The following is a 17,495-nucleotide window of genomic DNA, read 5'->3' as shown; positions in this document are numbered from 1 at the left end:
GAAAGCAGGAGGGTGTCGTCGGCAAACATTATTGCCGGGACCCTCCTTCCTGCCAAAACCGGGGCATCATTGTCTTTAACCGCGTCAAGATGTTGAATGACGCTGTTGATGTACAGACAGAACAGGGTTGGAGCCAGAACACAGCCCTGTCTGACGCCTCGGCGGACCGGGAATTTACCCGAGAGCTTTCCATCCCTCCCACACCTCACTTGTGCAAAGTTGTTCTCGTGCAGCCTAATGATGATACTAAGGAGGTGGGGGGGTACTCCTAGCTTCTGCAGAACCTCCCATAACTTCCCTCTGGGGACTAGGTCAAAGGCTGACCTCAGGTCCACGAAGACCATGTACAATCGTCCTCCCTCTAGCGTTACCGTCTTCCAATATAGGAGAAGGAGGCGAAAGATTTGGTCCATGGTCGACGTGTTCTTCCTGAAGCCAGCCTGGAGGGGGCTCATGATGTCATTGTCCTCCACCCAGTCTAGGAGATGATTTAGAATGAGGCGCGCAAAGAGCTTTTGGGGCACGTCTATTAGGCTTATAGGCCTGTAGTTGGCGGGGAGCAGAGTAGATCCCTTCTTGTGGATTGGTACAATCTCTGCCCCCAGCCATGACCCAGGGATCGCCATACCTCCAAGAATGGCATTAAAAAGGATGAGAAGGTATGGACCCCAGATGTCCGGGTGATGCCTAAATAGATCCCCGGGTAGCCTATCCAGACCTGGCGCCTTCCCCACTGATAAACGCTCTAGGGCAGCCTCCACTTCCCCCAGGGATAATTCCATGCCAAAAACCTGAGAGCCCAAGGGCAATTGCAGTGCTATGTCCGGGCAGGAATTAATGTCTTGATAAAGTACCCCAAAGTGGGCCTCCCACACCGCGGGGGCAATGTTAGGTTCAATTGCTCTATTGAGTTCCCCTATCCCATTATTTACAAGGGCCCAAAATTTCCGGGAGTCCCTAACTTTTAGGGCATTATGAAGGTCCTGCCAGTGGTTCCAATCCCACTCGGTCCTGGCGGTCACCGTCACTGATTTGTAGTGCTTCCTAAGGTCACGTACATTGGCCTTATTGGACCCCTCTTTTATTGCAGCAATGAGCTCAGATTTTGCTGCCCTACAGACGGAGGTGTACCAGGTAGGAACACGGGTCTTTTTCTTTCGAATTGGGACCACCGGATAGAATACCTCAACCAAATCCCTCACTAGATCCTGATGTATGTTTCCCAGTTTCTCATTATAATCTGGGGTTCTCGGTTCATCCAGAAGTGCGTCCACCTCCATGAACCTTGGGAGTGCCAGCTCATATAATTTATTAATGGCCTCTTCTGAGCTCACCAGCTTTCCCCACTTAACCCGGCGCCTATTTGTTGTGAGGAGCAAATCCCCCATGTCTTCCCCTTGATCTACTGGGGATGTGTCCGCCGGAGGCAAAGGGCACTGGATATTTAAACAAAGGGCATTGTGATCACTATCTGCCCTATTTATTACCCTAAAGTCGAGGACTTTTGGCCAGAGTGTAATGTCCACCATGATGTAATCTAGCCTCGACTCATGGCCCCTCCTATTGAAAGTACACACTGAGGGGGTATCGGAAGGAGTACGACCATTACACGCCCTCAGTGCGCAATTCAGGGTAAGGGACATGAGTTGTATTGCTAGTGGGGACCAGGCTTTGGGGTGAGGAGAAGACGAGGGTGGAACCCCCCAGTGATCATCCTCGGCCGTAAGGGCACCATCCAGTAAACCTTCCAGAGGTTCAAAGTGGCAATTGAAGTCTCCTCCAAGCACCACCTTGAGATCTCCCGGAAGTTGGCCCAAAAAGGAGGACAGATCGTTTAGGGTTGGTGATTCATTTGGCGAGGCCACTGGTCGCGAGTAGACGTTAACAATGGCCCACGGTGGTTTGCCAGGCCATGCGAGCCGAACACACTGGATGTCCTGCGAAAACGTATGGACCTGTTCCGCCTGGCACCCAGTATGACTCGCAATCCAGATTGCCAAGCCACCTGATGGCCTCCCCCTCCCACTCCATTTGGCAGGGATTTCAAATATTTCAAACCCTCTCCTAGACTGGGTGTCCCTCGCCCATGTTTCCTGAAGAAGGAGAATATCACAGCCACCTACAAGGTAATCCCATTCCGGTGAGCCTTCCTTATTTGCAATTCCTGCCACATTCCAGGAGAGAATTCTCAACCCTGGATCAGGTGGCAGGCTACCCTGGCCTCCAGTAGGAGGTTGCGCAGTGACCATGGGTGGATTAGCGTCTAGGAGACCAATGCTACAAACCGCGATGGCGGGAGGCCCGACCATCTCCGCCACCCCAGTATGCAAAATATGGACAGGCCCGGTATTAAGTGAGGGTCCCAGTTGGCACAGGCTATCGTCCGTGTCAACCATTCGCTCTTTAGCGGTATCCTGGCGGGTGAGTTCAGTCAGAGGGACTGTGCCCGATCCCACACGTCTTTGCAGCTCATCCACCCTCTTCCCAGGACCAGACAAGATTTCCCTGGTTTGTGGTCAATCGACCTGATCCAAACAGGAAAACCTGTTATGATGTATGAAATTGGCCTGGGCAGGTGGTAAAGAGTGCCTTGGTCTATAACGCGAGCCATCTACAGCAAAGCCTACCCTAGTCCACCCCTTCTCATTCCCTACCACCGTGCTGCTATCACTAGGGTAGAAATATGAAAGGGGTACAAGTTCAATATTGGACTTGTCAGGCCTTACAAGCCAATTGCAGATGTAATTTGCGACGTGTGGGCTTTTGAAGCTTAGAATGATACAATCCCCTACCCTATTCTTTAAAGTAGGGCCAATCCATGGAATCCTCCTTACCATCAAAACCTCACCTTTCAGGTTTGGAGGCAGCGGCCTGTTGATGCTAAGCCAGCTTATAACCTTGTTACGCAGAGAATCTTGGGTCTCCCTTATACCACCAGTTAGCTCAGGAACTCCCACCATAATTGCCGTGTATGGAACTGCTTCTGGGGGCAGGTTAACCACCCTGCGCCTATCAGGGGGGGGAGCGATGCCACCAGTCGGGCCATTTGTGGAACCCACTACCGCCCCCGATTGCGGCGCCAATTGCTGCGCAGGGGGTGGCTTGGATCTCCTGGGAGCCGGGACAGGGGGCCTAGGCGCTGAAGGTAACAAAGTGCGCGTCTGGGGAGCAGACGCACCGTTTGTGCTCAGCGATACCCTATTAGAGACCTGGGACAATACAGAGGAGAGTGGTCTATTCCCAGGTGGATCCCCGGTAGCTATGGGAACATTTGTAGCTAGGCCAGGGCTTTTCCTACTGTGGTTGTTTTCCAGGGACTGGAGTAGATTCTCTATGGCGTCCAATCTAGCTGAGATGGGGGTTAGCAGATTTTTAATGATGACTGTAAGTGAATTGATTATTGTATCTGTACTATTAGAAGTTACCCCACCAAAGATAAATGGGCCCGCCGGCAATGATAATGACACAGGAGCTGGAGAGCCCATGAGATCCGGCCTAGACCCTGATAAGATGAGCTCAGGGGAGACCGAAATATCTGTGCTATCTTCGTGGGATGATACATAGCCTCTTGAATGATGCAATTTGCCGACGATGGCCGAGGGCACATTGGCTCCAGATTCTTCATTTGACTGAAGAAGCGAAGCTGGAGTCTGGTTTCTTGAACGCAGACTGTGTGAACCCCGTCCCTGGTGAAGGATCATTGGGATGTTGAAGGCTTGTTTTAAGCTTCACCCTTGAGTTACCTTGTGAGTGACGACTGGGACAGGCCATACAATCTGGATCAAACCCACAGCCCCAGTGGTGGCAAGCTTGATTTCCTACTCCCTGATGGCTCTTGGCTTAATCAGGGAGCGTGTATCACAGGACTTTGAGCCGTGTTTGCTGCGGAGGCACCAAAAGGCAGATGTCAGGCCGGTCCATAGTTGACATGATTCCAGCACGCACAACACTGTTGCAGTTTGTCGTTTTAGGAGATGTACCTGCACATCACCAAAACAATTTTGAGTAAGAAAAATGCCTTTGGCAAAAGTACAGGCAATAGTAAAAGATGTGCTTGTGATCCTCTGCAAAGAGCGTGTAATAAGAGGAAGTGACATCAGCATGCAGGGGTACAGTCTGTATACGGCTCCATGTGGTTATGTCCAGAGGTGGGATGGAGGGGTGACTGAGGCAGATGACACACCCTATTGACAAGCAAGAGTTACTGCAAGAGTTTTCGGATTCAGTCTTGTGACTGGACAGATCACAAGGCGAGGAATCTGCAGTTAAAAGTAACTACTAAAACGCAATTATCTTCCGGTTTGTCAAATAAGGGAAGAATGTCAATGAGATTAAAACACTTTCTGGTCACTGATTTACAGAGAGTTAATTTACCTACATTCAATACAAAAACATCGACATTACTAGAAAAGATGGCTCATTTAAAAGAATCGGCTGTCTGGTTGCTTTTACTCAGACGACGGAAACCACGGTATTAGAAATGTGAATAAAGAACAATATGCCGTTTCTATTGACTCTTACTGAATAAAATGACAGATATATTAGTGTCAGTGTAAATCATTAACAAATATACATCCAACAGCAATGTCACATTTAACACGGCCTTAGTGTCATTAAAAAGTAGCTTCAGTGACTAACCTCCCCTTTACTTTTTGTGGAGAAGGTTAAAGCATTTTTAGGTCTCGCGACCTATCGATGCGCGCAAGCGCATCGAGCGGAGCGAGAATTCAAGTGCTCGAAATCCTCGTGAAACCAAGGGCTTCTTGCGCTGCGGTTTTGTTTAAGTTCACGTGAATCACGTGATCAAACAAGCACGCGCATCAGCCTCCCTCCCTCCTAATTGCATTTTTTTAACGGCCGCCGCACAGCACATCAAAGGGCTTCGCCCAGCGTGCGCTCTGCGGCTTCTCCTCCCCTAACAGCACATCAAAGGGCTTCGCCCAGCGTGCGCTCTGCGGCTTCTCGGCTTCTCCTCCCCTAACAGCACATCAAAGGGCTTCGCCCAGCGTGCGCTCTGCGGCTTCTCGGCTTCTCCTCCCCTAATTATTCATGGCTCAGTTTCCCGGCGCACGCATTTGTTCACATTTTTTTCGCCGCTCTCCCCACTCGGCCCCCTCCCCTGCCCGCTGTGTCGCATTTCTCCTCCCCCCTCCCCTTCTCTGCCTTCCATTCCGTCTTGTTTTAATTTATGTTCCTTCGTCCACACTATTTCCTTTTTGGTTTACTTATAAGGTCCCACAAGCGAGACCTATTGGCAATGCCAATGCTTGTTAGGTCTTTCTAGCCGTTTTGGTATTGCATTTCACATTGCGCACAGGTCGGCCTTCAGTTTAAAGCCGCATACATGTATATAGGGCCTGCTTAGGTGGGGTAATTCAGGGTCCTACTGACATTGCAGCAAGCTTCTTGAGCACTAAATATTTTGGCAGCTAAAGTTCATGTGAGACAATGTGATTTTTTTAATGTAACTTCTATTCCGTTTGACTGTCATTTGATATATCATGCAGATATCATGAAACTGGTTCGCCAATTTAATAAATTGCAGAATTCAATACCAGAGCAAATGACATACTGTTCTTTGGACCCCATGCATGTGGTTTTATTTTATAAAAGAGCTGCACTCACTGCATGTAACTAGCCCTTAACGGCTTGAGTTTTACAAATAGTCATCAGCTGTATAAACTGAATAATGAATGGTGTGTGGCCATGGAACAAAATGGCAAGCCGACTGAACCTTCCAAAGTAAGAATACGATTTCTAGATTTCAAGTCCTGGGCAGTCATTTGACGAACATTTATATTCTGGGAGCTAAAGCCCTGAACATAGAAAAAAACTATATTTCTGAGGAAAGAAGACAACAGGAAACGTCTGCCCTGGTGAAATGGGGTCTTTCTGTAATCCCAGAGGTGCCCTAGAAATCCATGGCCTACTTTAAATTCCTTAGGCTAGGTGTAGATGTGTCACAAAAATACAGAACAAATGAGGCTTAAAACCCTATCTGAAACGGGCTGCCCTTCACAAATATTTGTGGACAACCTCGTTAAGGAAGTTTAAATGTTACCTCCAAGAGACTGACTTTTTGACACACAGAAAAACATCAAATGTCCAGGTAGTGGGCCAAGTAGATTCTAAGGAGAGAAATTGGCCTCTAGATCAGCCGCCTTCAGCCAGTGGTTTCCCTTTGTTTGGATGGGTTGCCCATCTAGACCTTGACATTTCAGAGATTTTTACTTTGTCCCTTTTGTGTTTCCATAGGATTGTGGCGATGGGGATAAAAAATAGAGCTTTTCTTAAACCTACAGACAACATGTGCCATTTGATGTATTTACTTCCAGACATTTTAGTTCTGGTTTATGGCTTTTTAAAAATGTATTTATGAAGTGTAAATACAGTGTGCCATTCACTAACAGTTTTGCAGGTTGATTTCTTTTTTTTGTGGTCATAAGATGTTGAATTTATAGTATTTTTCCCCCCTAAAAAGTAATGATGTGCACTGCATACAGGCTTTCTTAAGGATGAAACAAATATTGGTGCCTTGTCAATAGTATATTATGTGAGATGTTTTGCTGTAAATATATATATTTTTTTCAGTTCCTCATTTGCAATGCAAACGTCATCTTCCGACTCCTTTTCATAACACTCTTCTTTAAAATGATTGCTCAACTCTGCTAATGCAATATTTTCATATTGTTGTAGCACAGGACAGGTTGGTTCACTGTGGGATTTCCTTTGCAGAACAGCGGGGGATGGGGGTAACATGAAAAGTTGTGCTACTATTAGCACACGTCACCCGACAAACAGACCAGCCAATGGGACTGGCCAATGTTTGCCTCATTTACAAACGTCTCGCTGCACAGAGACCAAAACACCAGCAACATGTTCTATGCCGGCCTACTCCTTTAATCCATAACACAATATAAAAGCAGCGGGTTCCTAAATGGTCGTCACCTTATAAAAGCAGTCCATGGACAGCAGCACCACCCAGGGGACATCCAGGGCTTCAATGATTTTATTAGCGACCGTGGTCTTTCCAGAAGCGCTTCCACCACAGAGCCCTGGAAAAGAAGAAAGAAAAGACACCATCACACCTGCTTCCAGGGGGCTGCAAGGGGACTGGATCTATGCCAGATAATAACATTAAACACACAGAACTGCACACAGGGATAGCAGGAGCAAGGATACCACTCAAGAGCATTAGATACAACAGCACAATGAGAAAATGCTAGCGGCAGATTGTCGACTGCCAATACAACCATCTACACAAGGCAGACTGAATAAGACCACTGAGGCAAAGAGGCCAGAAAACCATACATTGGGCATGAAAATATATTCGATATTCCTTTATGGGCCGGTTTTATTTTCAAAATGATTTACTTTCCTGAGATTTAGCCTCCTCAGTTTGCCTTGCATTTGCATTAAAGTAAAATTGTGACTCTTGTTGGCAACCGAAAGGCATCAAGGATTGTAAAGCAATACAACTTACTTTTATAAAGAGAGTCGCTCTTCATATGTGATCGATTTGAAAATCCCAATATGTGAAAATAAAGAAAAAGCACGTATTCAGGGGGCAAGCCCTGAAAATAAACTCAACTCACTTTACTTACGCTGTCTTCGGGCAGAATTGAGAGGACAATAGGTAAGGTAGTAGTTACGAGGCAGCACGAGAGGCACTTTATGATCGAACCCTGCTTTCTAGGGGGCGTTGTCGAGGAGATTGGACCCAACGCCCCAGGATGCCCATGCTTGGCTGCCCCACTAAGAGACCAGTTCCTGTGGTCCCAGGGGTATCAGAGGTTACTAGGCTCGAACTTCCATAACTGGAGCCATTTACCACTGGCGTCCTATTCCCCAGGGCTAATGGACCCCAAAATGACGGATCACAAACTTCTGTTTAGCACTTTACTCTCAATGGAAACGAGGCTGAGAAGTCAAAGGGCAACTCAAGGTCGTGTTGAGACCGACTCACAACACAGGGAAAAAACTCGCCCGAATAACTAAATGCCCAATCAGTGCTTTACTTTATGAAAAGTCAAATACTCTTATGCACATGCAACTTAATACAACGCAGGAAATAAAGATCAATAAAGAAAAACAGAACACTAGGCCCTTCATAGCCACAGATCTGACCTCAACTTTTATTACAGCCTTTACGCGCCGAACACGAATATTTCTGTGACTGTTGGAGTCTATTGCTAATGGTACCGGACGGAAGAGTTCATGGTCACCACTGGACTATTCAAGCACGGAACCAAGACTTACAAATCAATGACCATATGTTGCAATATAAGAGAAGAGTGTCCAGAAGGACTAGTTTGCACACTTTAAAGACACTACCCTAGAGGGCCTAGACCATCAATTCTAAAATATTTAGATTAGCGCGAAGCAAATAAATATTTTGTCATGTCTTAGAAAAGAAACCTTTTGGTGTTCTGTAAATGGACACCCTCTTTTCTCTTGTATTTACAGTGGTCCCGTCCAGGTTTTCGGACCCGAGCCTTCTTTGTTCTCCATATGTTGCTATCTGGCATCAAGCGCACTCGTGAGTCCGCACCAGCCCCTGCTCCGGGGACTCTCAATCCAAACTGTAAGTTCTTATCCAGCCTTACAAAAGGTTAGAAGTTTACTTTGCTGCTATTCAAAGCCCAAAGCATATCCCACTCCCCCCTCAGGCTGCTTAAAAAACAAAGCTTCAGACAGCCGAGTAAGAGCACTATTTGACTAAATCAATCACCCCAGCTGCGTTAGTCAAATTGTTCTTGCTCGGCTGTCTGAAGAGTCTCCTTTTGTAAACAACCTGGGGAGCCTGCTGGTGCCTTGGTTATCAACCCCTGTTTACTTGGTGTAGAGGGGCTGCTCTGCTTGGAGGCGTCCTCCGGTTAGCAAAACATTGATTTTGTGTTGGTGACCGGCACTACGAGTTGCCTGAGGGATCCGCACATCTGCCATAAAAGCGATACAGCTCCAGTGATGCTCAAGGCCTGTCCAAAGCTGTGAGGCACCCACTCGAGCTTGGCAACAGTTTAGAGGTTACTTTTAGGGCAATGGGAACAATGTCCAGTGCCTGCTGGCCAGTGTCTGGGGACAGTCAATGGAAGTTCCCAACAGGCTGATCAGAAAGTAGGGACCACAGGTTCTAGTGCTCGTACAACAAATATAGGCAACAAGATATTTAAAATGCCTTATACTTCATAAATGATCGTGGTTGGAATTCCATGGTAGCAAAGATTCCCAGCAAAACACACAAGGTGATGGACGGAATGTTGCACATTAGCCAAAACATTCACCACCACCGGTCCTAGGATGCTTGATTCCGGTCCAGGGAAGGCATGGCTTGGCAGTTCGGGCTGGACTATTCCCATGAGGCACAGGGTCAGACTGATTTGCATATGGCCATGTCTGAACTGGGGTGGCAGAGTGGGCTAAAGAACGGTGATGGATTAAACCCAGATCTTTTGACTGGGGGTGAGTGTTTGATTGGTTCAAATGCTCCGTCCATCACCACCCCCTTTTGTACCGCTTTGTTCGCCATAAGTTCACTTTCCCACTAGATTCAAGCTAGCCTGTCTGAAGACGGATGTAATGCCAGAAACCGGATATAGGAAGCTTGTTTGCGGTCCAGGGAAGGCATGTCTTGGCAGTTCGGGCTGGACTGTTCCCATGAGGCACAGGGTCAAGACTGATTTGCATATGGCCATGTCTGAACTGAGGTAGCTTGGTGAGCAAAATAACGATGGATTAAACCCAGATCTGTGACTGGGGGTGAATGTTTTGCCATTGTGCAACATTCCGTCCATCACCTTGTGCGTTTTGCAGCAAAGATTCCCACACATACAGGTGGCACAGACTCCGAGAACCTCCCCAACAAGGACAAAGCTGGAGACAACAGACCAGGCATTCACATTAAAGTATTTCCAGGACGACTTGAGGGATTTTGAGGGTCAACTGTTCAGGGCAACATCTCCGCGCTACTACTTCAAATCGCCAGGCCAAAATGGAGGAGGTCCTTGTTGCTCCTGGAGGCAACTTCTAGACACACACTTCTCTGCACAGGGCAAGGGCCCTGGAACAAGAGTGGTTCATGCTCAAACATCTGCTGATTTTTCCCCAGGTCCAGGATGATGGAGGAGATGTTCGGTTTACCCCTGAGCAGCACATAGGTGACCATGCAATGCAGACATACCAGCTCCACAGACCCTCACGAGCAGCTGAGCTGCTGAACTCAGATACAGAGGCTCTCCTCTGGAGGGCGCTCTCCTGTCTCCTATTCCATTGCACACAGGGAACTCTCATGGCAGGGCTGTCCAGCAGCACCTTCCACAAGATTCTTGGCCAGAGACAGGTAAGGAGGAAGCGGTCTGGCAAAACCCCACCTCTGGAAGGCAGTCGTTATTAACAGCAAAGGAACGCAGCTCTGTCCTGGTTTGAAGAGAGATTTTGGGCCCATTTTCTGGGGAAATGAACCTGTATTTGTAGTCAGAATCGACCAACTAGCTGTCCTACCACATTTGAATTATGGGAGAGCTCTACCAATCACAAACAGTGTATGCAACACATGCTACGCTCATGCCATGGTCAACAGCCGCCTCTCCCGGACTGTTTCCAACCAGCCCAGGTGAAATATATATATGGAGCCCCAGAGCACAGGCTGCACCTCGCAAAGATCAACTCAAGGCCAGGAAGAACAAGAGGACGGGGGAGCAGTCTCACAGAGGCTCTGCTGCAAGAACGCTGATAGCGGCACACATCCACCACCACTTCGTGGGGGAGGACTTCATGCTGGTGGGGCGTGTATGGTGTAAGTTGTGGGTGAGTGCAACACTTGTGTATATGCTACAGTGCCTATGAGAAGCTTCTGGACTCCCACTCCTAATTATGGAATCGAAATCATAAGAGCGTCTTCACTTTGAAACAGTGGCTACCCCCAAATCATCGTTATATACAAACAATTTGTTGATGCCTAGCGGCATTTAGTGACAATACTGACACCGCTAACTTTAAGATCAATACACAGTTTTACCAACGCTGCTGGTAAGGTTAGCTCAAAGTCACATTAAACATCAACCACAACCTCTTGTATGTTCACCCTACAAGGGAACTCAAAATCCTCTGTTTGACAGAACCTTGCTGTTGGAAATGGGATCCCCGGCTGGCCAGGGCTTTCGCCAAAGTCAGTCAGAGACCACCACACCCAAGTCAGGGCAAGGGAGTTACACGCCAAGATAACCCCTACTCACCCTCTAGGTAACGTGGCGCGAGCAGCAAGGCTAAACTTGGAGGCGATGTAAGTTAAGTATTTGCGCACGCACCCCAGCAACAACACCCAAAGGCCCACCACAAAGGAAACTCCACACAAGGTTATATAAAAATAGCCTTTGTATTACACCAAAACACATTAGATAAAACACACTTTACAATGTGCCAGAGGCACGGGCAGAATTTACAAGGGGATATTTACAAGACAGGGCCACCTGGACCACTGTCAGGAATCAGCACTTTTAGAAGTAACAATACAATACTTGTAGGCCTAGAAGTTAGAACATAGCCTATCAGACAGTACCTTCCGTCCTGGTTGCACGGGATAATGCGAGTGACCTCCTTGGTAAGCTTGAGCGGGCGACCAAGCGAAGCGGCGCGGCTCAGGGGAGAGCGGCGCTGCTCGAGGCTTGGACGGGCTGCCGGCACGGTACAAGCGTTTCTCTGGGGCGACCAATGTGTGCGGCTCAGAAGAGGAGGGGGAGGCAGGATGCGGGCGACCCAGCGAAGCGGCGCGGCTCAGGGAGAGCGGCGCTGCTCGAGGCTTGGACGGGCTGCCGGCACGAGCTGCCGAGGGGAACGAGCGAGGCACACTTCAGCGAGGCCCCAGGGGCCCAGGGAGATCAGACAAGTCCCATCAATTTGGCAGGGAAGGCACCATAGAGTCCACTGGTCCTGGGACTCTGGTCAGGGGGCAAGCTTAGTATCAAGCCCTTGGGATCACTTATAACAGAAGATCACTGTAACACAAAATAGGACATAAAGCACAAAACCAGTACCCACTGGTAACTGGTAAGTCCCCCCTACGCAATCCTAACCACCCTAGGAACAGGTCACGCAGGGAACCAGGACCTTACTAGCACCACCTGCACTAGCAAGAACAACCACCTCAGTATCACAATACACATAGGGGCATAGACCTGGGGACAAAACATGATGCAGAACCTACATTCAGCGGTGTAAGGAACACATGACGCATCAACACACGTTCAGCGGTGTAAGGAACAGGCACATAATGTATCAACAACACATTCAGAGGTGCAGAACACAGGGTGCGCAAAACATACTACACATTGTACATTTCCTAACACCCAAAAGCAATAGGACATAGATCATAACAGCATCTAAACCTTTAGCGTAGAACTCACAAAGTCCAGGTTGCGCCACTGCGCCAAGACCTAAACGTAGCAGCTGCCCACAAAGTGCTGGGCAGCTGAGGGACAGAACAGGGGGCCTAAACGCTGCAGCTGGCACTAAATGCTGCGCAGCTGGGGGAAGGCCAGGGATGCAGGAGTGCGCCTCACTCCTCAGTTCACAGTACATGTCCCTAGAAAAGAAACAATAGCACCAAAAAACGATGTGGGAGCCTCCCAGGCTCTGCACAATTATGCAAATGATGGAGCCTCTCTGGCTCGAGAACAGGAATACACTCAAGAGCCTCTCTAGGCTCGTAGAATAAAATGGCACCCTAAGCCTCTCCGGGCTTGAGAACAACTGTGTGCTTGGAGCCTCGTTGGGCTCGGAAACTGAAGAAGTGCCCGGAGCCTCGGGGCTCATAATTACCAAATGCCCCCCAGAGCCTTTTGTGGAGTCCCCCCTCTGGGGACTCAAGAGAAGCAACTGCCCGGTGCGTTGGAGTCCCTCCTCGGGGGACTCTGGAACCCAGAAATGCCCGGAGCCTCTCTCGGGAGGCTAGAAACAACAATTGCCCTAAACGTGGGAGTCCCGTTCGAGGGACTCAGAAGCAGGTGAGGCCCCCTGGGCCTCTCAGCGTCACCAGAGCTTCCCCCAGCCCGCGTTACTCACCGGGCGTGTACTTTGGGGACTTCGCTCTGCTCTCCCGGCTCCTCTGCAAGGCGGAGGCGGGGCTGCCTCTTCTGCGGGGCTCTCCCTCGTAGCACGGGGGGGGGGGGGCCGCGGTACTTACAGCCGGATTACTCTTCTTCCGGTCCGGCGGCTGCTTCCTGGCAGGCCCGGGGCTCTCCCCAGCTCACGGGAGCCCCGGGCGGCCATCACTCGGCTTCTTCCTCCGGGGCTCCGCAGGCAGCCAATCGCGGTGCGGCGGCGGGCGGGACTTCCTCCGGCAAACCGGAAGTCCCGCCCCGCGTCAGGCACCGTAGTGCCTGGCTTCCTGTTTTGCGGCGCTCGGGCCGCGGCGGTGAATCTTGGATCGGAAAATGGGGGGTGGGCACCCTCGAAGGCGGACAAAGTCGCTGAGTAGGCTCCTGCGCACTTGGGGCATTGAAAAATAAACGGGGTGGCACCCGTGAATAAATCCAATGAAAATACGGGCATAGGGCAGGGTAGCACCTGCGAGGAGCACGAGCAGGACAGAGAGCAGCTCCACGCTGCCAAGCTCAAATAAAGCGCTCCCAGGCGCTAGGGTCTCAAAAAGCAGCAGTAGCAAGTCCTTCAGGGTCCATCAGTAAGCCAGGGGCTGGGCAGGGCCCAGGGGAGGCAACCCTTCCCCCTGGGCCCAAGCAGCAGCACGCCCCTGGCAGATTCAAGCAGCAAACAAGAACCTTTTCATGGGGTCACAGCCCCTCTTTTATACACCTTTTCCCTTTGTCTTTAGGTGCAGGGTGGGGGCAGAACCAGTCGCAGCTGGTTCTGGAGCACTCTTGATGGCCCAACCACCCATTCTATTCACTGGCAGGGCTTGGGTCATCAGTCACACCACAGGGGGGCGGAGCCAGCATTGTGTGGGGAAAACCCAGCCCATCCAGGACACAGGTACACTCCTCCCACACATCACTCATGCTAATCTCCCACTCACCACCGGGGCAGACCCACACAGACTTCCTGGAGCCTGGCATCCCAGCCAGCTCCAGCCAATCACACGCCAGCACCCTCACAGTACACGTACAGCCATGTCTAGAAATGGCGCTTCCCTACTAGACACATACATGCTGCATACACCATCTCGCAGCATTCACTCCCCCGAGTTCACACATACCAAACTTGACCATGCACACCTCACGCACCAGGAACTACCAGGGACACAGACATTCCCCATGCATTCCTATGGGAGGGCAGGCCAATCTCACACACGCACTCAGGGAGAGCACGTACTTTACACTGCGCCACAGTGTCAAAGTGCGCAAAGACCAGAAATCACTATAATTTCAAGGCAAAAAGTTCAGGGGTGACCCTGCCAGAAGGCCCAAGTCCAACACGACCCCCTTCCAGCCAAAACGCAGGGTAGGCCAATCACCACCGTGATGGACTTCCCTGCTTGGGGCGATAGAACACGGACGCGGGCCCGCACTGCAGGGACACCCTCCGGTTCTACGCCAAGTTGATCCATAAGACAAGCACATCCTTAAAAAAACACAGGCCCAACTAGGCTACCCCACTGGTACTCCTTAGCTGTCCACGGCTAGGACCAGGCCCTAGGCCACCTAGATACCACTGGTCCTTGCCAATACACAGAGTGGGGGGTAGTAACCCCTGGCCTACAATAGCCATTCTCCACTCCCTTTCTCAGCGTAGTTCCAAACTACCACTGATCCTTCAACCTAGGGTCCGCACCCTCAGGCTGACCAGAGGTCACGGGCAAGAATGCCCCACCCTACCTCTACTTCTGAAGCACCCTCCAGAACACAAATCTCCCACCTGGGATCCAAATTCACCGGATGCACAGGGGTCAGACTTCCTCTGACCCCCTTCCAGAGTTCTGCACCCTCCCACTGTAGAACAGGGTCCCTCCACTTAAGGTAGGCCCCACCTGCTCTCAGGGTAGTACCACAACACTCAGCCAAGAACCCTAAAGATCCCTGCTAGGCCTGTACCACCCCTTCTGGGAAACACAGGGTCTCTTCACTTAAGATGAGCCCCACCTGTGTTCACAGGGGTACCCCTAGAAGACAAACCGGCCAGGACACTGGCTACAGTCGCCCTGCCGTCCAGGACAGGCAACCACCTGAACCTGGCTCCCTAACCTAGGGACGCTACCCTTTGGTTAGATGCCTGGCACACCAGGACTTCTACAAGTTGAAAACAAAAATCTAAGACTTTCTCTCCTCCTTCAGCAGCAAGGCAACCACTGCAGGTCAATACCCCATACAGCTTACCCGGTTCCTTCTCATCAGGCAGGAGTTCCCTCTTGTAACTTCAGGACACTACATACAGTTGCCCTTACGTCCAGATCCGGAAACACCGGCTACTGGCTCCCCAACCGAGGGACGTACCCTTTGGTCAGATGCCTGGCGCACCAGGACTTCCTTGAGGGTGACACAACTAATGTGTCGTGTACAAGTCTGCCTGACACTCAGGACAGAAGTGGCATCACCATGGTCACTCACTGGCGACACAACCCTTCTGGCTGGCCCCTGACCCACTGGCTTTTCCACTGGGGAACCTATCCCCCTCGCACCCCTTCATCTGGACTTCTGCACCCTCCCAACTGGAGCGGTACTGCCAGACACCAGAACTACTGGAACCCTGGTTACAGAGGTTCCACGTTCTCCAGACACTCTGGAAGATCCTCCTCAAATGACCTATTGGTACAGCCTAGGCCCCCGACCTGACGTTCCCTTCAAGAACAATCCAGGCCCTGAGACTGGGTTTCGGGCACCTGGAGACATGCAGTCCCACCCACTCCTTCTCCTCTTGAGACAGGACGTGAGCCCCTACACCGAGACCTAGCTGGGCTACACTGAACCTCTTCCACCACGCTGGGCTGGAAGACACCTCAGACAGTCCTTTTGGAATCACTCCATCCCCTATGCCTCTCTCCTCCCAGAACATTACCAACTCCAAAATTCTGTCTCTCAACAGACCACAGAAATCAAAAAGCAGGCTCCACTATCTGCAGACGTTCTTGGGAAAAGTTCAACACACAGGACTTAGGTATCTGAGCAAAACAAGCATTCAGCAAGCTCCCCATCCAGAGAACTCACAAACACATCCAGTGCCACACACCATTCATCCACACACACCCCTCCCCAGACTGGTAAGGCAGTTTCTACCACCCCTGACTTCTCAACCTGACCATACTTGACACAGGTACCATTACTCCAGGGCAGGGACGGGGGACACATGCACTGGACACACTTATGCTGCCACCACTGGATCCCACCCTTCTGGTGAATCCAGAAAACACACTGCACTTAGGGGGATGATCTACCCTCCCGAGCTAGGGACACCTAACTCAAAGTGCACAAGAAACACATTTCCACAGAAATGACATTTTTAGCAAACTGAAACAATAATCCCCAAAATGTTTTTATCTAAAATGCAGAGTTTTGTGGTGCAGCCAGCTGCTACTAAGGTACAACGCAAACACAAATCCTTATCCCACCGCTTGCCGCCAATGTTGGAAATGGGATCCCCGGCTGGCCAGGGCTTTCGCCAAAGTCAGTCAGAGACCACCACACCCAAGTCAGGGCAAGGGAGTTACACGCCAAGATAACCCCTACTCACCCTCTAGGTAACGTGGCGCGAGCAGCAAGGCTAAACTTGGAGGCGATGTAAGTTAAGTATTTGCGCACGCACCCCAGCAACAACACCCAATGGCCCACCACAAAGGAAACTCCACACAAGGTTATATAAAAATAGCCTTTGTATTACACCAAAACACATTAGATAAAACACACTTTACAATGTGCCAGAGGCACGGGCAGAATTTACAAGGGGATATTTACAAGACAGGGCCACCTGGACCACTGTCAGGAATCAGCACTTTTAGAAGTAACAATACAATACTTGTAGGCCTAGAACTTAGAACATAGCCTATCAGACAGTACCTTCCGTCCTGGTTGCACGGGATAATGCGAGTGACCTCCTTGGTAAGCTTGAGCGGGCGACCCAGCGAAGCGGCGCGGCTCAGGGGAGAGCGGCGCTGCTCGAGGCTTGGACGGGCTGCCGGCACGGTACAAGCGTTTCTCTGGGGCGACCAATGTGTGCGGCTCAGAAGAGGAGGGGGAGGCAGGATGCGGGCGACCCAGCGAAGCGGCACGGCTCAGGGAGAGCGGCGCTGCTCGAGGCTTGGACGGGCTGCCGGCACGAGCTGCCGAGGGGAACGAGCGAGGCACACTTCAGCGAGGCCCCAGGGGCCCAGGGAGATCAGACAAGTCCCATCAATTTGGCAGGGAAGGCACCATAGAGTCCACTGGTCCTGGGACTCTGGTCAGGGGGCAAGCTTAGTATCAAGCCCTTGGGATCACTTATAACAGAAGATCACTGTAACACAAAATAGGACATAAAGCACAAAACCAGTACCCACTGGTAACTGATAAGTC

At 50.4% G+C, this 17,495-nt stretch overlaps 1 protein-coding gene across 3 annotated transcripts in view; it reads right to left on the bottom strand.

Moving 5' to 3' along the window:
* LOC144763981 (uridine-cytidine kinase-like 1) overlaps nt 1–17,495 on the bottom strand; it is a 197,164-nt gene that overhangs the window by 96,830 nt on the left and 82,839 nt on the right. For all 3 annotated transcript variants that reach the window (XM_078650093.1, XM_078650092.1, XM_078650091.1), the window contains exon 3: nt 6,949–7,055. In XM_078650093.1, coding sequence (XP_078506219.1) covers nt 6,949–7,055 — 107 coding nt within the window. The remainder of the gene's footprint in view (nt 1–6,948; nt 7,056–17,495) is intronic.

This window comes from Lissotriton helveticus, chromosome 6, assembly GCF_964261635.1.
Source record: "Lissotriton helveticus chromosome 6, aLisHel1.1, whole genome shotgun sequence".
NCBI classification, from domain to species: domain Eukaryota; kingdom Metazoa; phylum Chordata; class Amphibia; order Caudata; family Salamandridae; genus Lissotriton; species Lissotriton helveticus.
The sequence above is the reverse complement of the archived record's forward strand: the minus strand, read 5'-3'. Positions and strand labels throughout refer to the sequence as shown.